The sequence below is a fragment of the Rhamphochromis sp. 'chilingali' genome (genome assembly GCF_963969265.1).
Source record: "Rhamphochromis sp. 'chilingali' genome assembly, chromosome: 6".
Classification (NCBI taxonomy): Eukaryota; Metazoa; Chordata; class Actinopteri; order Cichliformes; family Cichlidae; genus Rhamphochromis; species Rhamphochromis sp. 'chilingali'.
In genome coordinates this window covers 21,508,411-21,529,480 of record NC_137933.1, presented here as the reverse complement: position 1 = coordinate 21,529,480, position 21,070 = coordinate 21,508,411, and the positions used below count along the sequence as shown (strand labels likewise).

The 21,070-nt window shown below is 42.3% G+C and overlaps 1 protein-coding gene across 8 annotated transcripts in view; it reads right to left on the bottom strand.

Moving 5' to 3' along the window:
* The window catches only part of sox6 (SRY-box transcription factor 6), a 132,610-nt gene that overhangs the window by 14,647 nt on the left and 96,893 nt on the right, over positions 1-21,070 (bottom strand). For all 8 annotated transcript variants that reach the window (XR_013971872.1, XM_080884273.1, XM_080884275.1 and 5 more), the window contains 4 exons: positions 18,889-18,968; positions 11,105-11,254; positions 8,906-9,083; positions 8,534-8,721 (listed from right to left, as the gene is read on the bottom strand). Coding sequence is in view for 7 of the 8 variants with exons in the window: in XM_080884273.1 (XP_080740399.1) it covers positions 8,534-8,721; positions 8,906-9,083; positions 11,105-11,254; positions 18,889-18,968 (596 nt within the window). In the remaining variant the exon portion in view is untranslated. The remainder of the gene's footprint in view (positions 1-8,533; positions 8,722-8,905; positions 9,084-11,104; positions 11,255-18,888; positions 18,969-21,070) is intronic.

Sequence of the window (21,070 nt, the reverse complement as noted above, 5' to 3'; positions counted from 1 at the left end):
TGACTCTGCATGATACAAATAATCTCCCCCCCTCCCAGGTTTGCCTGGATGACACTAAAAGCAGGCATGTTGCCACCATTCAGAAAAAAGCATTTGTTTTACTCCCAGGGTGCACGTTCAATCTCTGCCAAAGATGCACTGTCTGCGCTGACCTCTGCCTCTTTTCTTTCTAAACAGGCCTATCACATGCAGTCTGAGCAGACACTCAGGTAGAGTCCCCACACAATACTAACAGCTCCCCTGCCTCATGCAACGACACCAACAAACACATTAATCTTTGAGCCCCTCCTCTGTGAGGCATTCCACTGTTTTGTTTTTGTTGGGTTTTTTCACGTTTTCTCCCCACAGGGAAGTTCTTTTTCCCCAGGTGATAAAAAATTAAGAAGCTCTAACAACTGTGCCCGCAAACATTTAGTTTATGCCTGTAGCCAGCTAGCCGACTTATTCGAACTTATTTGTTTTTATTATGATAAATGAAATCATGCTGGTGAAAAAAGTCAAAATGTATTATAGTGACAGAGGCAAGAACAACAAAAAAAGAAATCTCTTTAAAATGTTTTCTTTTTTTTTTTTTAATTCTCCTTTTGTGCATTTTTTTTGTTGGGGGTTAAAAATTCTGACAAGATGAAGAATGAAGATAGTTCAAGTCCATTTGAGGCCTTTCACAGTATTTTGATTTTCCTCATGCTTTTATTTATTCAAGAACTATTCCTCAAAAGAAAGGACCACGCAAGAGACAGAAAGAGCACTGCAATTTACCATCATACTTGAAGGAGCAGTCATTATTTATGGCCAGCTGAGTGATTCTGATGTACAATTAACCACTACCTGCTTATGGCCTGTGATTAGAGGCTGTCTATCTGACGGCCCTTTGCTTACTTAAGTGTTTTCTAATTATGACATATGTGGTGGTCCCTGCTGGGCATGAGGACACTTTGTAAAGCGAAGATGGAGTATGGTGCCTCTCTCTGTGTCACATTCTGTGTAAAGCAACACACGCACGAGCAAGCACGCGCGCACACACGCACAGACGCGCATTCATCACCCAGCCACATTATTGCTCTTAATGAAAGAAGCTAGCAGCCTGATGACAAAGTGACTGAAGTGCGATTAGCTGGATGGGCGATGGTGCTGCTTCAGATGCTACTTGGACAGTCTGCTCAGAAGACGCGGTATTCATGGGGTAGTGTGTGTGTCTGTAATAAAGTAGTCATCTCGTCCCTCTTCTGCGCTTCGTTGCTCCCTCTTGATCAATCAAGTCCTTTTATAAACTCATGATCATTAAGCATCATGTTGGGCTGAGAAGGAAAGAGAACAGGGACCATCCGTCAATGAATTTCATTAATGGCTAGCTCAGCATTGAACTTCTTTCTCCACCGCACAAAGTCATATGATTAGTGAGCATCAGCACACCAGACAGCCTGGGACAAGACTGAATGAAGCTCTTGTCTTTGAGGTAGCTTTACTTAATTTGACCCAAGGAAAAAAAAAAAGGAAAAAAAGAAAAGGGGAGGTTGTGGTTAGTGGAAAAACATCTACATATACTTTATGCAACCTCTTTTACGTGCTGTAATGTAATGGTCTAATTGCAGTATTCCCCTCCTGTGTGCTATGCTAATTAATATCAGACTATCTGTGCAATATGGTACCACAAATTTTCATAAAATTTTATATACTGCGCTTAATATACTTATTGGTTATAATTTCCATAATTTATATCGGTGAATTAGAAATAGACTGGAAATTAGGGCTGTAAATTATCCGCAAAGCATCCCGGTTTTGTTTTAAGGTTGGAAAAGATTCAGTGAACTAATGCTTCTTTACTGCACACGCATCAAGTGCTGTGATAAATTAATGGCAGTTTTATTATTTTATAGTGTCATTAAATTTTTACTGATCACTCTGACACAGAGAAGTAGCAAAGGACATGCAGTATCTGGGGAAGCTAGCCATCCTGCCAGAGAAAGAGAGGGAGAGACTTTGAAAGAGGGAGCCAATCAGTATATGGCCAATATTTAAAAAAACAAAACAAAACCCAAACACATATATATATGTATATATGGTTTTTAAAGTAGCAAAAACCAAACATAAATGCTACAAGGCCAGCTGAGGAAAATGTATTGAAACAACGCAAAATAAGAACAAATTGAGGCTGGTGTGAATAGACAAAGATAAAGAGAAAGGAAACAAAAGATATAACAGTACACATCATTTCCCTCCCACTCTGACCACGACCGCTGGCAAGCAACTTGTCCCTCCCTTAAATGACTTCAGCATGCAGCTCTCCTCCCCACAACTAAAATTATAGCAGTGCACTCAGAGCTGTAGTGGAGAACTGCCACCCACAATAATCTCATCTGCCCTGCCTGTGCAGTCTTTTGTCTTTAAAGTTTGGTAACACATGTATCTGTTCAGTTGCACATGGCTGGCTTGTGAGGGAACTCACAGGGAGACTGTGAGTCACAGAGGAAGATGAGAAAAAAAAGGGGGTAGATAGCAAAGTTTGTGTAACGTCTTGGGCGAGGGAGCCCAAAAGGGCCCTTGTCAGTGTTGTAAGGAAAGCTTTAATCTGGCTGGCCACAGAACATGTGCCGGAGGCCTGCTGCTCTACCCACAGGGTGTGTATTCTGGGCAGAGGCGGGTGGCGGACGGCCCTGTGCATTGTGCCTACTCCGCCCTATATTTAGGCAACGCATTGCCAATCCTGACACTCCTTCACTCTCTCCTTTGCAAATAGCTTTAGTCAAAAAGGCAAAGGCAAATCCAGATGGATCGGGATTGGTCAAATACACATGAAAGAAAAGTACAGCGAAAACTAACTGTGGTGCAGTTTTTGGAAGTCAGCTCGGTTTGGAGGATCGGGTTTGGCTGTGAAATGAAAACTGAATCTTCTACATAAATAAAATAAATAAGTAAGTGAAACTTTACATTTCTCACACCACAGTTAAATGAAACATTTAAGTCCCATTATGAATTATGAGAGCAGTTACAACTGCACTTGGTGAGAACCATTAAACTAAATCTCACCACACTGGAAAGTGTATGATTGTATATGATTAAGATCTCATGATTCAAGCTTTTACAGCGACAGGACTCCCGCTTATATTTGATAATGTGCTGAACTGGCTCCAGTTATATCACACACCTGGTATGTGGCAAGCTGAAGGCAGTAGTCCTGACCACAATGCAGGGCTTTGTGTATCAAGTGTCAGTCACCACTGTGGTCTTCAGTCCTTGAGTGAAGACTCTGAGGGTCTCAGACTAAAGCCCTCAACAATCTGTCCCAGTCCTGATGCAGACAAAGACTGCACTTTAACATGGCTGCAGCTTCTCACAGCTCAGCACCTCATCTGTTTTGTATTTGTATTGTAACCAGTTGTAAGGTTATTTATAAGTCTGCAGCTTTCCAGTAGTTTTTGCTAGTTTTGAACCATTTAAATGTTAAGTACATCCAGCCATGCGGTAAACCCACAGTGCCTTTCATGCAGGCTGTTGCTCTCTTTTTACCCATAGATGTCCCTTTGCTAAGGCTAATGCAGGCAGCAGCAGAATCAACAGTAGCAGCCACAAAAGCCTGGCATCTGTTCCATAGTAGTCATACTCAACATCACACAGAGCGGAGATGGCCGGCTATTCCAGTCCTATTTGTACTGCCAGGGCATCAACCCGTTTGTTTTAAAAGGCCTTTAATTTAATTAAATTAAACCACTTAAACATCTTGTAAGCTAACCTCTTGTGTGCTTTCTGTGAGTTTCGTTTTTTCGTGAAAAAAAAAAAAGCATTTTCATTATTCAAGATCATTTTTGCTGCAGTGAAAACAAGACAAACCCACACAGTGTGACCCTTCAGTGCTAGTTTGAAATTTAGTTGAAACAGTTTATTTACTTCTACATGTCTACTATGAACATTTTCTGATCATGTTATTACATTACACATGTGGTTGGAAGGAAAATGTCGCAATACTGTGTCATTCTCAATTCAGCCCGCGTGCGCTGAAACATAAATTGTGTATCAATCTGAGTGCTGCGAAACATTTCTAACACGGTTTTCAGTTCCTATTTTCTTTGCCGCACCGCTGAGGTAATTTGTGGTGACAACATGTACTTTTACGAATTTCCAATTCTTGATGAACCAGAAATGTTCGATGTTAAGTTGGGCTTAAATCTCCAGCCTTATCAAACCTGTTCAGGTTACCAACAGCAGGATATTTCAAACTGCGGCTCTACCAAAACGCCTTTCACATCCAGACAACACATCAAGACTTGTTGGACACTCTGGCCATCATGGTCCTACTGCAACAATACCATAGACTATAAATGGTCCTTTGTAGCCTATTCTTTTCCTCATCCTTTGTTGAATGTGCCTTGTGGTGACTACAGCATCACAGGTCTTAGCCACCAGGGCCAGCAGCATTTCTAATCAACTGTAGCCAGCCAGAAATGCACTATGTTAGATGACAACTGTAGAAAATAATGGAGCCACCATCGCCAAATGACCCTACCAAGATGGACTCTTGATGTCTTTCTGGGGAAGAGGCAGGAGAGCAAAAGACTTGACCTGGGACAGGAGCCCGCAGACACACACACCATGCACAGGCGCATTTTATCCCGAGTCATACATTATTTTTTATTCTTTTGACTGAGCTGAACAATTGGACAAAGCATTAATGTAAGCAATCTTCACAATAGCACTTGCTGGCTACAGCCAGTGTCTGGGAGCGGAGCATAATCTAATTTGGATGGGCAAACCCTTGTATGCCAAGGATTTACATTGCAGCCAAAATGCCTTGGTTTGCAATTTCCAAGACAGCAGTCGAAAAGGAGCAGAAAATTGCTTCCAGGGCTGCAAACCAGACAAGATTATATTCAAAGTCTTTGTGAGGGCTTTGCCTGAATAGAGTCCTGGCATCACACACACACACACACACACACACACACACACACACACACACACACACACACACACACACACACACACACACACACACACACACACACACGGGGGGGGGAACAGTATAACCACTATAACCAATAGGTTAGGAGTCTGGATTTTGTTGGAGCACCAGTGTAAGCTCATTTGAATATTTACAGGCTGAGCTTTGGGAAACGGGAAATGGACAATTGTAGTCATCAATACTGAGGAGAGGAGAGTTGTGGGGCAGAAAGGGCAGTTCGATAGGTTAATGCACTGACCTTTCCCCTTTTGATTCCGGTTAGGGACATGTCAGCAGAGGAATATATTTTATCTGACACCTCCAGAACATCACATACTACAGTTTATTGGAACTCAAGCAAAAGAGGTTGATGCTCCTATTTTAGAGATTTGTTTATGCACCACTTGTGAAAAAAACTGCAGATTTAGTCACATGATCAAACAGTATGTAGTACACTGCTTGTGTGTGTGTGCACATAATAGATGAAATGTATAAAATGACTTTTGTCACATAGTCATGAATGACTAAGGCTGAACATTCAATTAACACTCTTTCTTCTTAATAGGAATTCCTCTGCTCATTAACAGGCAGTTTGCAGTTTCCAGACAATTACACTATTGATTGTACACTTGGCCAGTTTTTAAATGTATTGAATTCCACTTGGATTTTTTTTGTCTTTATTTAATGTGGCTAATTACATAAAAACGAAAACTCTTTTATCACTTCGTTATGTAGATGTATGCAGTATATGTCACAATGGGGCGATACAAGCCTACTATTGAAAACTTTTTTGAAATATTTAGCTTTCTACATCTCTCATGTGTTAATTCAGCTTGAACATTTGATATGAATGATTTGAAATGATTGCTCTGTCCTGCTGAGTCAGTGGAAATGTATTAGCAGGCGGTACCTCAGGTCAAAAATGCATCCATGCAACATCTGAGTAAAAACATATACACGCAGATGCTTCTTATGGTTCATATGACCCTGAAAAACAACATGTCCACTTGAAGCTATGGTGCATTATAGAGGGGAAAAATTCAAATGGTTACAAATGGATTTGGTTGTAGTGTATATGACTGCAGGCATACTGGTGCATTCTAGGTAAAAGCTTCCACTGTGTGAGGAAGAGATGGTAAATAATGGAACAAAGTAATTGCCTCTGCAGACAATAATACCTATAGATAAATATTTTAAAAAGGCAAATTGCAGAAGGGTTGTAAAAGGTTTTATTGTACTGATGGGATATAGTAAAAACAGACAAATAAAAAGACAAGCAGGAAAATCTGCTCCTGTAAAACATGAATATTTCACATGTCCTCAGGTTAAAGCCTTGTATACCGTAGAACAGAGTCTGATCTACACAGTGTTCTCCTAGGTCAATGGCCAGGAAGGGAGAGTGAGAAAGAGAGAGCTAGAGTCATGGTGATAAAGGTTTGGGAGGAATGCATTGTACTGTTCAGATACACTTTATATGAAAAGATGAATTGATCCATCTCTAAGCAGCACTTAGACCCACTCCTCTGCCCGGTCATTACAGTGGGATAAATCAATATTTAATATCCCCCTCTAACAGCCACACTGAATGATCTTAACCTCTCCTTAATCCCATTTATGTTACCTTTCCAGAATCTTCTTCATGTAAGCTCTCACTTTGATAAACTTCCAAACAAGAGACTGGGAGGGGGGTTATTAAAGACCACGCCATATTTATGTCAGGTGAGGTGCTTTCTTAAAATATTAATATTCTGAAACTGACCAAAGTGAAAGCTTTTATCTCGGCTATTCGAACCATTCTAGTCTGCTGGCTTGTTGTATCAGCAAAAGACCCGCTCGGCTTCTCTCTCATTTCACTGCTGAATTACAACTGACTGTTCTTTATTACAGCCAAAGGATGAAGATGATGGGGGCAATTCTTTTAGCTGACTTGATAAAGCCTGCATCTAATTTTACACCATCCTAATAGGACCAGTGTCACTGAAACTAAGAGGTGACAATATCTCACTATGATTTGCGTAGGAGGCAGTCCAAGGGTGTGCTCAGTTAAGGTGCCGTTTAACAGGACTGATATGTCACAAAAAGAGGTGGGTATCATAGTTTTTTCAAAGGCATGCATGGGTCTAAATAGCCACAATACTGCGATCCAACTGTTCTAAATAGTACTTTATTGCCTTTCATACATTCTAGTATTGAATACTATACATTCACTTTGTTACTGCCATAAACAAGTAAGTGCTGAAAAATACAGACAAAAGGTGTTTTGGTGAGGAATGAGTCATTATTTCAAGCAAAAAGAAAGGATCTCTACAATCTCAGATTATTGCTCTAAAACTGGCTGATCACAAGCTGAGTGCAAAGTTGAAAGAAAAGAAAAAAAACCTTAAACCGACTAAAAAGAAAGTAAAAACATTTTATGCTCTACATACCACACGGACAGTGTAGCTGTAGGTGTGTGCAGTCTGTTGATTAAGCCATTGTTCTGCTCTTTTCTTGTCATGCCAGAATTAACTGCTTGGCTGACCACAGGTTCACCTCAGTTGTGACGCAGGGAGGCGGCTCCTGTGACTGAGGATGACTAAAGGGTACTTGAACACTCGTGCTTGAAGCGTGATGTGTCACAATGTAACTAAAATAATAAAATAAAAGCTCACAAATCTTTTGTGGAAGGCGGCACACCTGTTCGTCTCTTAAATTAAGTCACATCTATTTGAGTTTTTTGTTGGGGAATTACGAGATTGATCAGTTCAGTTAGTTTCTTATCTTTGTTCATGCTTCTGTGCTTCCTCTCCATCGCCTCGATGGGCTGCATCGGTTTATTTGCCTCACTTCAGTAAGAGCATAGTTGATTGCCACCTGCATAGACAGTGATATCTTCCAAACACCAAATTAGACGGAAATCAAAATAGATATTCATTGACTTTTTTACATATACATTGACCTAGTTGAGGCTGTTGGTTGAAAGTGTCAGGTGCTGAAATATTAATGAGCATCGCTCCCAGTTTCTGCCTGCTCCTCACAGCCAACTGGCAACATGGCATCAAGCTGAAGAGAGGAGGACAGCTTTTTTCTTTCCTTGATTGACTCATCGATTGAAGATATTTTTAAAGGGAATCCCTGGGAGTGTGTGCTCCTGGTACAAAGCAACCCCATCCCGTGTCAGGGGACGGAGAGGGCTGCAAGTCGGCTTTAATTGGGCAGAGACTTCAGAGTCTTCTTAACCCACACCGGGCAGTGCCATGGCCTGTCATGGCCCTCACACCAACACCGGCAACGCACAAGCTTCTAAACACGCACACACAAACATATTCATGCTAATTTGAGTAAACATACATGAACACACTAAACTATGCCAGCTGTTATCATTACGACCTCCCTGGACTTGGATTAAAGAAAATGATTAGTCTTAAGAATTAATGCTGTAGCAAAATCGGCATGTTCCACTTTCTTGCATAGTTTCTTTCCTCCGCTACTTGCAGGGAGAGCAAACAGTCTTGTGGTCAGCTACTAACATTTTTTCCTTTTTAGAGAAGTCCTGCAATAGAGAGGACCTGATTCAGGGATTAAAAAAAAAGAGAAAGATGAAATGGAACTTGTTCTAACCTTGTCAGCTCTGCAGTTGTTGAGGCCCATTGAAGTGAGGGCAGACAGCTTTGCCTCCATGCCCTGCTGGTGATGTTGCAGCTGTTCCCTCTGGATCTGCTCCCTCATTTTCCGAGCTTCCTGGATGGCCTTCATCACTGTGTCCTGGTCCCCGAACAACGCGGTAGAGTTTAGGCTGGACAGAATATCTGCATGCACACAGAGCAGAGTGAAATTAGCACGTCATGCTGAAAAAAGAAAAGAAAAACAACCAAAATGCATCCGTACAAACGTTTTCTACTCTGGTCTCTCTGGATGTGAGTGTATAGCGTAGGTGTATGTTTGAACAGAGTAAATCTGTGTTTGTCAAGTGGAAACACTTTGACGTCTTACCCAGAGAAGATCCCCGGCCCAGACCTCCAAGTGGGCTGGGGGTACCCCCCTTGCTCATGAAGCTGTTAGGGCTGCTTTTACTGCCGGGGAACAGATTTTGTGTCGGGGACGTAGGAGACTTGATCAGTTCTGTCGTCTTTGGCCGAGCAGACAGGTTGAGGGGCTGTGTTCCCTCCTCCTACAGCAGAAGAGATAGGAGTATGAAAGAAGACAGATGTTAATGGGTGCCCCCACCTCCTCCGTTTGGAGGAGCTCCGGGTTTCCAGACAGCACAGCTCTCCTCTGTTTCTGGTTAATTACAGAATCCCTATTGTGACCTACACCTCCTCCCTGATTCCTCCCTCATTTTGCTTTTTCCCCTCTCCTCTCTTCTCGTCTTCCCCTCTCCTACCATCCCCTCTCATCCATCCTTTCTTAGGAGCTGCGCCACTGTGAGCTTCCTCACAGTTGCCCAGCGCCTTTGTTCACACTAATTAAAGCAGATTCTGTCTCTCTGTACATCTTCATCTGTTCTCCCTCTCCTCCTCCCTGCTCTCTGTGTCTGCACTCTGGTTCGAAGAATAAATAATGACCAGATAACAGCGGTGCCAATGATCAAAGACAGCTGTTCCATTCATCAGATGTCGACTTACATTATCTACTTCATTAACTTGTTTTCTAATTTCATTCCTCATTTGTGCATACTTGGTTTTATCGTAAGCTTTGATATGCCTATTCCTAAAAAATATGATGTGCAGTGTGGTTCTGAGATGAGGTCAGGGAGCACAGATTTTCTTGGTGCTGTATTTTTGTGCTGGTTGTGGCCTTGAAGACCAGTTACTGATATAAGATGACAAATGCATTTTATACAGGACATTTGAGAACAAAAATGCTTTATCTACGGGTACCCAAAGAGGCCAGGTATTTAATAATGACATATTAAAGTACTCGCACTTTTTATGCTCTATGTATAATTTGAATAAAAATATTATTTATACAGTTAAATATTTGATTATGACTAACAAACTGCTCTGTAAGCTAAAACTGGGCAAAAACCATGAAACAATGTGTATATTAGATTCTCTTAAATACAATCAAATGCTGAATGATTGTAAATGGGAATAATTCAAAGATGCCACAAGAAAAATGTCACACCGCTCAAGATAAGTCGCATGGATGTACACATCAGTTTTTAAAATCAGATTAGGGCTCATGCTGTCATTAACAGTATTTTTCAAAGCCCAAGTGTCTCCTTGTCCAAACATATGGCTCTACCATAGACTGCCCCAAGGCCTTGTTATTGCTGTGCCAATAACAGTTTGTCATGCAGTGAAGCTGAAAACAGACAAACAAAACTGAAGGCAATCCGATTCCACTGGACTGTGGATGGGGATGGGATGATGCCAGTATACGTTTGCCATCCATTTATTTATGAATAATTCATGTCATCTGAAGTCCTTAATTTTGGCATAATTGGTAATATTTGGACTAGAATTAGCCTTGTATTAACATTGCCCTACTTGACATCCATATACTTGAGCCAGATTGATGGATATTCCTGGAGGCAGAGGACCTGAATGGGTGTGTGTTTTTGGCTGTGTGTGAGCGCAAGCACACGAACAAAAAGCTGGAGTGCTTTCCTACTATTTGAAGGCATGATTTATGGTTTTTCTCCATTGTGATATTATTAAACTAAACTACTTCAAATGGGCGTATGTTTCTGATTATGGCCTTAATGAGCGGGAAGGATGTATGCGGCCTTTCCTTTGCATGGAGGTCTGGTGGAGCCGTGCCATACAGCAGCAGAAAGCACATCCTAGTTTGTTTACAAGGGAAAAAAATTGTCAGTCCTACTCAGTAGTTGTATAGCACCGTGGTAAGAGATTTATTCCATTTTAGTTACAAAAAAAGAAAAGCCTTTTCATTGTGAAAAAGAAAGAAAAAAAAAACACGTGTTCCACAAATTACTGGCTTGAAGCTGCCATAGCTATAGCAACCATTTCCACAGAGTTCTGGTTAAGAGAGAGAGGGCCTTGTTAAAGCCCCAGAGATTGATGGTCTGTTAGAGGTTGGGCTCACCAACGGCCGGGTGTAATACTGAAGTACTGAACATTGTAGATGCTAGTTTACTCAGACAACACCAAATAGGCTAGGCTAGGTCAAGTACCACTCAAGGCCTGGGTTGGTGGGTGGGCTGGTTGAAGTAGTCGAGGGTTGTACCTTGACTTGAGTGATGGGGCTGGAGGAACTCTTGTCATTCTTCAGAGATGACGGAGAAATGGGCCCACTAGCCGTGAGTGGCTGGGGGAGTGGAGGCATCTTGGCTCCGGGAGAGACCTGCATGCTGGCAAGCTGGGCAGCATACAGTTGCTGTAGAGAGGTGGAGAAACCCGCAAGGCGTTAACATCCAAATCCAGCAAACATTCAAAGTTTTATATTCTGTCTTTTCCTCTCCCTAGAACTCTCTCTGCTTCTCTGTCTGCCTTCATCTCCCCTCTCTCTTTTACGTCTTTCCTCTCTTTCCATGAGGCTGGCAGAGAACCTCCATCAAAGGTCTTAACTGTATTTCAAAGGCTGAACCCAGAGAGAGACAGCAGTCTTAAAAACCACACAGAGATGGCTTTCATTCAAATACTTGGAGCCCCTATTTTCCACTCATCACAGAGAAAAGTTTGCCGAATGGATGCAAGTGTGTTAGCAAAGATCTCTCGTTTCTCTAGTTCTACACAACTTGCAATTGAAGTTTCTGGTCTGTGTTTTGTCTGTACACAGCAATGTGAGACGGTCCCGTTCCACAACCAACCGCAGTTGAATTGCCATCACAGAAAATGTTAAAAACACACATTATAAAAGATTAGAAATCTTTACAGAGAACACTGATGCAATCACTTTATATTTCTTGGTGTTCATTCAGTAAGGTTTTCAGCTGCTGGTGACATTATTACCCAAGAGCATGGTGCAAATGGCAAAACATTGCCTCAGATAGAGTTGAACTTTGAAGGCTCAATTTAAGAGGTTGATAATGTGGCAAATATTTGAACTGGTGGTTAAATACACTGATATTAGGGATTGGATGCATAAAAAGGCAGCGTGAGTCAAATGCATCACATTTTGGAGGGTAATTTATAAGTTATGGCTCGGTATCTTAAAATCAACTTGTCTATTTTTATCTCTTGATTTGATATCAAAATTTATAATATTTAACTGTAAATCAAATGATCATTTTCGTGCCTTTTCTGTGTGTCTGCAGATCCAGCACTCCCACTGGAGGCTTCTTTCAGTTGGAGGTGTGTTTTGATTGGCCACCAGGTAAGTGATGAAATTGGGTTTTGTCTCCTGCTGCAAATGGCAGGGGTCTGTAAAATAGAGCTACTGTCTGAGAAAATGTGTTACTCCACGTAGCCTTAGCCCTCACTTCATCAGACAAATAGCAGCCCTTAACTCCCCTGCTGCCTTGCTATCCTCAGACTAGCTAAACCTTATGGTTTGTTGTGTTATGCAGTCAGACGGTGCTGTCAGAGAGAATCTAATTTCGCTTCCACTGGCCAATCAACAAACCTTGTCTCATTTCCTGGTTTGCTTGGCCGAACACAGAACACATTTGTCTGGATGAGAAAAGGCAACCCGGCCCTGTTGTCCTCACCTTTGGCAGTTTAAATGAAGACTTAGACCAAATAAAGCACTTTATGTCCATGCACATATCTGCAGATATAAACACATATGTGCTCCTGTAAGAAACTTTATCGCTGCCACATAAGCGGCAGTACAAAAGGTCCATTCTTCCAGGGGACCTAGGGATAACAACAGCACATGGGCAGCGGAAATGACAGACTGATTATGTTCCCACAATGATAGCACTGCCTCCACCTTCCCTCACAAACAGTCTTTTGTCTCGGAAAGGATCGGACACAGGAGTGGGCCTAACTCTATTTTCTTCTCATCTGAGCTAGACTTAGTTAATGTCACTGTTAAGGGCACTCTTTGTGTCGGCGTATGTGTATCTGTGTGAGGTGAGGTGAGGTGAGATGGATGGTGGGGTTAGCGACAGAGAGAGAAAGAAATAGTGGACAGAAAGAACATATTCTCAATTCACTGCCTATCACTCTAGGCTACATGCAAGCCTAAGTCGAAGAGTCTGTTGGACAGATGTTTGCTAACAGGCCTGTCGATGGGCATGCCCCTGACCTTGTGTGGGAAGAATTTTATTGTCCCGGAAAAAGAACATAATTAGACTTTGCCTCAAATTGCACACAGTCAGGATGCTAGTACTGATTAGCAGGTCAATGCCACAGGGTGAGAAGCAACGGCTACTCTTAAGCCCGAGCAGGAACCCTCCATGAACCAAAGAACAATAAATACAATCAAGGGGAAAGTCAAATCTGTTAAGTTGCTATACAGTGTACAAGAAGAAACTGGAAAAATGTCAGTGTTCAGTGAGTATTTTTCAGTATTAAGTCTGGTAGGGTTTATAGATGTTTTTGGCTTTGTATTTCAATTGGAGACAACAATCACTCCGGTGTCAGAAAGTTGACGTATCCTGCCAAAGCTGGTCTCCCTGAGCTGAACACATCTGCCTGTTTCCCTCAGTTGACGCTCTCACATCTAATAACCCCTTCTTCATAACTGCTTGCCAGGTGGCGTAGAGAGAGGTTCATGGTAATGAGGGTCAAGCTGAAAGTCAGTGTTCCAACACTGGAGTACAGAAGGAGCAGTCAAACCTTTTAAAAATATCAGGACCCTCAATATTCTTAACACTTTTTATTTCCATGAAAAACAAGCAGCACGCTGAGCTACAGTTTGCAAATGTAAACATCAAAATGAATATGTTAGCTAATGGGATTACAATCAGGGGTTTTTAGGAACTGGCAAGAGATAAATATTCTATTTTATGTTCTCTATGAAAAACATGCCAGTCCCATTAAAAGTGTACATGTATGGCAATCACAATACAAAATAATATAAAAAGTAAAACAAAAACAGGACATATAAATCAGAAGGCAAACACATAACCTAATATCCTTCGTCTGACCCCATCATTCCTCATTTCCCAGTAGAGCAGAGCAGATCTCAGCAAGCATAGATTCAAAGTGAGCACAACACGCCCTAGGTCAGCTTGTTAGCCTCTGGTAATTAAAAACGAGCCCTCTGGAGGCAGCAGAGGTTAAACGGGGAGGTTCACTTTTCTGCCTGTGACATTAAACTGAGATTACACACTCTGCTGATGATGTTAGACATCTCAAAAGTATGATATGCAATCAGGGCGGGCAGCCCTGTATTTGTTTAGTGAAATAACAAAGCTGATAGCTCAGTACACAATATAATCAATTATGGAGTGAATGTTTTTCCTGCTGGAAACACAGGAGTGTAAGCCTTGTCTTTTAACGAGAAATTGATGAAAAACAAATGTGCGTCTTTCTTTTTTCTTTTTTTAAAGAAAGACATGAGTTGTAGCGTGGCAATATGTGGTGGAAAATATAGTGGCAGATATTTGTCAGATTCTTTGCTGCCAGCAATGACGGTGCATTGCACATTTCCAACTGTGGCTTTTGAATATATTAAATAGGGAAACTGCTTTTAAGCCATTGCAATTTTATATACCAACATCTTCTTTTACATTGTCTAAACACTGTCTAATAGCCACGGTTTCCTAAACACACTCTCATCTCTTTGTGTGCGAGTGCGTCTCTATGTCAATGTCTCATTCACCTCTGTCTGGCCTGGGCACTGAGCACTGGACTGGATATGAGGGCATTAACTGTGCTTCAGTGCACCACACCATTTAAAAGGCAGCACAGCGCCAGCCCAGTTTGCCACAAGGCTTGTACAGGCTCATTGCCCAGGGCGACCATGCAGCCTTGACCCAGGCTAAGCCCAGATGTCAAGAGTGGAGGAAGGCGTCCTGGTGCACTGTGCCGATGCTTTCCAGTATGGCTCAACATCTGTCTCATCTGCTGGCACCCAACCTGCTCTGCTCTCACCCCTCCTTCCCTCCCACTGCCTTTCTCGGATTCTCTATCACACAACTACTGAGTAGACAGTCCAGTCCTTCTCTCAGTTTCTAACTTGTATATATGCACACAATCGCAGACTGTCTTGTGTAGGCGTGAGTGTGGATACTCCAGGCCCAGGGGCCCCAGAGCCAACCCTCCCATTCACTGCTGCTCACTGCATTATCAACTCTATCTGTCCATCTGTCCCTCTGTTCACCACTGCCTCTATCCAGCTGCTCACCTAGCCTTCCTATTAGCCAGCCTTCCACACACACTCCAGCATTGCTGCACTGCTCTGGGTTACCTTCAAAGACCAAGCTCCTTTGCTCATAAACACAAAAACAGCTGCTCTCTACAGTATGTCTGTTCTCTACCCCCTCTCCTCCTCTCTCCCTCTCTTTCAAAGTCAAAAGTGCTTCACTTGTTAATGATAGAAGCCATTTCTTCACATCTGTACTACACAGGCATTTACATCCAAACAGAAGATAATGCGGGGTTTGCTGCTCTCCCACTTTCTTCCTGTTTGTACCTGATTGTGTAACACTCTTTCTTATCGCACCAGTCATCTAAGCCTGTGAGTACTCCTTTAGATGTGTCTGTCGGCTCGAGATCTGGTCCGGGTTGTTGCTAAGCATATGGGCTTCTTTTCATCTTTACAGTGGGAGCATGAGCTGAGGCTGGGCCCAGGTTTATCGTGGCCCTGGAGAGATGCCGTTGCAAATGCGGCAAAAGTCTTATTTCTAGCAGCTCCGCTTCCTTTAATGTAAAGCATGAGGATGTCATGCGCCAGGACAATTCATAGGGGAAAAAAAGCCAAGAGAAACACAAAAAATAGCATGGGGTAATTGAAAGAGAAATACTTAAACTAAGACACTTTGTGGTGGTTTAAGAGGTTTAAGAATGAGACAGCAGGAGAGAGAAAATGGACCTTTGACTGAGTAAACGCAGAGGGTTTCTTTTTTATTTTGTCCAGCGGTGACACTACATACAGAGAACCCAGATGTTTTGTCTTCTACAGTAATGCTTTCTGTAAAACGGCTTGAACTCCAAAGTCTGCTTCCAGTGGTAAAAACAGGGCTTTCTCGAAGGTTTTTCAACTGTTCAGCGGTTCATGAAGACGGGCGATATGCATTAGGGTCACATTTTCCTTAAGTAAATAGTTTTTTTCAGTTGGCAAGGAATAATGTACAAACAGCAAATTAAATGCTATCCCAAATAGAAAATTCTTTTGTGGAATTAGGGAAATTCCCTTCTTGTATCTTCACTCAATTGAATATAGTAGGTGTCCGGAGAGATTGGGTTACAATCTCAGCACAATTTCCTCTGTTAGGTGAGACATGTCAGTTGTAATCAGTGAGGGACAGGCAGGGATGGAGCCATTGTTTCCTGCTGGTCCTAGGCTCATCCCGCCTCTGTGTGGGCACTAATGAAGAGGGGCATGTCGCGCTGGGATAGTTTACCCGTCTCCTCTCCTGTGAGTTGCGGACCAGAGCCAATCTGTCAGGAAAACATTGAGTGAAATTGCCCTGTGGTACAGCAATGCCTGGTGACAGCCACTTGCAGACTGCCAGCCACCAGAGTGATGCTACCACCCTGTATTGACAAGCAAATTACAGTCTCCCAACACTCAAACGCATCCTGCAAGATTCATTTACATCCATCAGCTCGAAGCCTTTGTTACCTTGTTGGGTTTTCTTCTCTTGGCGAGAAAGGGCGGGGAATGGGGGAGGATCCCAGACTGTTATGACAGAGAAGATTGTGAAGAGGCTTCGTGGCCAACATTAAGACTGACGGAGCGGCTAGCCTCTTTGGCTGGATGGCTGATCACATTACCTCTGCAGCATTGTGGGAATTAATTCTACCAATAAGATAATTTTTTAAGGTTCATATATTGCACAGTCGAAATCGAGTAAATTGGTGAAAATTATACCTTGCCATTCAGCTGACAGGAAGAGATATTTTAATTGAGGGGGGCAGCCTATTCAACCATATGTGTGTGGGATGTTGTATCTGCGTGTGTTCATGTGACCGCGTGCACAAGGAAGATAAACAATAGGTTTGGGGGTGGGAACTAGAACATTTCAGGACAGTTTAATGAAGTTAATGGAGAATTGCGCTGGATGATTTATAAACTTTCAAAAATATCAAGTGGCGCTGGTATTAAGATGGCATTCATTTCAAGAGAAAGTGTGTTTCCTTTCTACACATTGGTCCCTTCTGTCACAAACAGGCATTTATTTAAGGACACTTTTCAGTAGTTTAATTTCGATGAAGGAAGTTGCTGGTGGTATTATTGGTTTGAAAAGAGAGGAAACAACTCCAACTTAATTCCATGACTGGGTTGAGATGATGGTTTTAATCATACCAGGCTCCCAGCGCTTTGTAGAGGAAGTGGTGGCAGTCACATGGTTTGTTGATCCCAGCTATGCAGAAAAGGGCATGTTTGATTAGCCTTACTGTTTTAAGGGGAATCTCTATGCAGGGTAAATAGCAGCCAGCAGGCGGAATATGTGACAGGCTGACAGACTTCAATTAATGGAAAATGCACCTCTTTTTGTTTACTGTGTTCTGTAAAGGTCAGCCAAGTCATGGTCTTGGAGGCACTGTTTTTGCCCATTCCCAGGGTTAGATACATAGTCAGAATTAATGACTCTAGACCCGTCTCCCGTTCTTACCCCAACCTTCAGATATACGACTGTTTCATCTGACCTCATACACCCCTATAAATAGGCTGAGTATGCCTGTCTGAACTGACACTCCTTTCCAATAAACTTCACTATGACACACAAAGCCACGCATATGTACTCCAGAAAGATATTCAGAAAAGCAGCTTCCATCTTTTACACTCACAGACACGCATCCTCAAACATGAACAGACTCATTTAACACCTTACATGCTTCTGATAGCTCTTCTCCTGGATGCATAATGACGCACGGCTCTTCAGAGCCAGCTGCGTGCATTGTTCGAACTTGCCAAGGCTCGTTAACACTGACAGTGGTAGCTTCTGAAGGACAAATGCCACATATATCAGTGTGCAAAGAGTCTCCCCTTAGTCTTGAGCTTAGCTTTTCACTCGTGGTTTACTTCTTTCTGCTGTTTAGCATCACATTCTGTAGCTGTAAAATAACTTACTGGTGTTGTTGATAAAGCAGCAGTGGCCACTTAACCATATGCTGGGTAGGATACTTTTATATTCTTTGTTTGCTGCTTTTGTTTCCAAAGAACTACAACTAAGATTTCCAGACAGAAATTCTACAATTACTCAGAACTACTAAGAAAAATCATAATTAGAGAAGCAACAATCAGCAATGTTCAGATTTCCATTGGTTTTGTTTTTTTAATGGAAATAAAAATCAGTGAAAAGTTGGGGGGGGGGGGGGAAGTAATTATTTAAAATTTCTCATTAGCTATTTATATTTATTACTATTTATAATAGCGATAAGTTGAATAATAGAACACAGATAATTATCTACATTAAACATTATGGCCTCAGGTTAAGCCCTGACCTAGGTTTAGCTCTTAAACGCTGAGTGAGAGAAGTCCTGGAGCAGCCCGTAGGGCTCACAGCCTCTCTCAACATTTCTCGTTGCTCGAATCCTCTTCTCACACATTTTTTTATTAGACTAATTTTAATAATTTTCTTAGCTGTTTTCTACAAAGAGATAAACTGTAAATAGCACAGTCATTTTCTAGATGAAAGCATTAGGAAAGAGATTTTTTTTGCAGCCTGTTGTCTTCCGATAAATTCACTGGTGGGTGATTAATGCAACCAAAGTGATTTTCATTCTCTCTAATAACTATTATCTTCCTAACTCTCTGGCTGAGCTGGTGGGGATGAAACCTCTATCATATGGGATGAATTACATACGTAAGGTGATAAGCGAGCGTGAGCTTGGGGCCTCCAGGATTATTTAGTGTGCGCCTCATTACTTAGTGTACAGCTGCTTAGCCATCCTTTCTGCCCTGAGCTTGGCGAGCGTCGCTAACATTCTTTGTCATAGTACTGTACATACCTGAAGCTGGAGGGGGCTGAGTCCTGACGCTGCTGCAGCTGCCACTGAGGATGGAATGAACTGCACCGGGTAGTTATCACCTGTCAGAGACAGAAAGAAAGAGACAACAATGCATACAGGTTCAGACAATGAGCCGGCCCACAGCGACCAGGCAAGTGCCAACACGGATTCTGGGCCCTCCACTACTTTTGCCACAGAAATGTGGCGAACAGCAACGAACGCTCGGCTTCAAGCCCAAACATCTGCATTAACAAAAAGCCTACGGGGGTTTAACAAGAGCAGAATTACTTACGAAAGTTCCACACCATTCCCTTTTTACTCCACCTGTGCACTACAAATCCCCTGACAACAGTAAATAAGACACTGTTAAACAAGGTGGGGATTCTTTAAAGGTGTGCTTGAGTGTGCGTGTGTTTGTGTTCTGATTAGATGCTAAATATCTCCCTTGGTATTCAGTTAGTGCTTTTGTAAAAGACCAGTATGTTCTCTCAGGCAATTCATACAGCTGTAGACTTGTCTGGTTATTGTTCAGTGCCACATTGTTTGTTTCTGAGTGATAGCTTTGGCAACAGAGTGGAAGCACTTGTATGCAAACTGGTTAGAACAAGTGTGCTGTCACAATAACACTGGTTAAAAAAAACCACATTCTTATCTCATATGCCACTGTGATCAAGCAAGGAGGAAATAATCTCCAAATAGCAGCAGTATTCATTACTGTTGGCCCACCATCAGCACATTTGTTACACAGGGATATAAAAATGGCTGCAGCGTGAGTGATATCCATAGGGTTGCAGAAGCCTTTACACGGTCAACCTTGTGTGTTGAGACGGAGAGAACATCCCCAGTGAGACTGGGCAGCACAGCATTCATAGACGGGAGAGGTAGGTTTGAGGCATGAATCTGAAGGAGGGGTGATGGCGTGCACTGCGAGAGCAGGGAGGGGTAGTTGGCCTTCGCTCAGACCCCACTTCTGGCTGTCACTTCTCTTCACAAACATATGGAGCCATTAAGCCACAGACAAGGCAAATGTATACACCTTCTCTTTCACTTTGCCCTCGTCCGCTCGCCTCACTTTGCAATCTTGTACAGCACAGCACAATGTGATACAGGCCATGGAAATCCAATCCCCATTTAGTAGCAAATAAAATCACATAGCAGAAGTGGTTTCAAATAGTGCTAAGTTGGATGTAGGGGGGGGGGGGGCTGTGGTTATTTCTACACACCTCCTTTTTTTGGTCTCGCTTTTCTCCCTGTCTCATTTGCTGTCTGTGACGTAGGGTTTGGGGGATAATAAATGGCTGAATGTCTTTAGATGTCATGTGAAACCTGGGGAGGGTCATGTGCTGCACGACGACTGCTGAGGGATCTTGAGACTCCAAAGTCTGGGACTTGGGTCATCAAAGTCTGTGTCTAGGCACCAGACTCCAACAGAATGTAAACTCCTGCAGGTTAGCACCCCTCGTAACGAAAAGGAAAAGCATTTAAAATGTTTTACTTCCTTTGTAAAAAAGATAAAAAAAAAGGGTCCTTGTTGCTTTGCTGTTGAGAGCCTGGATTCTAAACACTAAGAGGGGTTGGGGGGTCGTATTGATGACGCCATAGTCACAACAGGCTATATTTCCCCCCTCATGTGGTGCCAAGAAATAAGTCGTAGATCTCCTGAGGGTTGACAGATGTAGCTGAAACCTTTCTTAGGGTAGATCAAATTATGAATGAATGACTGCAACTGTCAAACCTGATCATCTTTTTTCACCAGCTTTTAAGTTTCCTTTAACTTGAAACAAGTAAAGCACTTCGTTGTTTAGATTTGAGAGCATCGTAGGAGAGACACAAAGATCCCACATTGCATTGTCATTTATAGCATAGCTGTTCTGAACAGTGACTAGCTGAGCTACATTTACAAGTGACTTTGTTGCAATTTTTGGGAGCTGGTTTGTCATTTTGTCTGTGACACGCAAAAATATATTCCTTAAATCTAAAAAGTAACTTATCTAATAGTATTTATCGTTGTCTCACGTGATGTTAACACTAACAGTACAGAAATGACCCACAGAAATGACACAGTACAGAAATCAGGCTTTTATGGGGGCAAAAATGACAGGGGATGCTTTTGTATTGCTGTTGTGCCAGTCCAGACAAAGTGCTCCAGGATGCTTCCAATTAAGTGCTTACAGATAGTGAT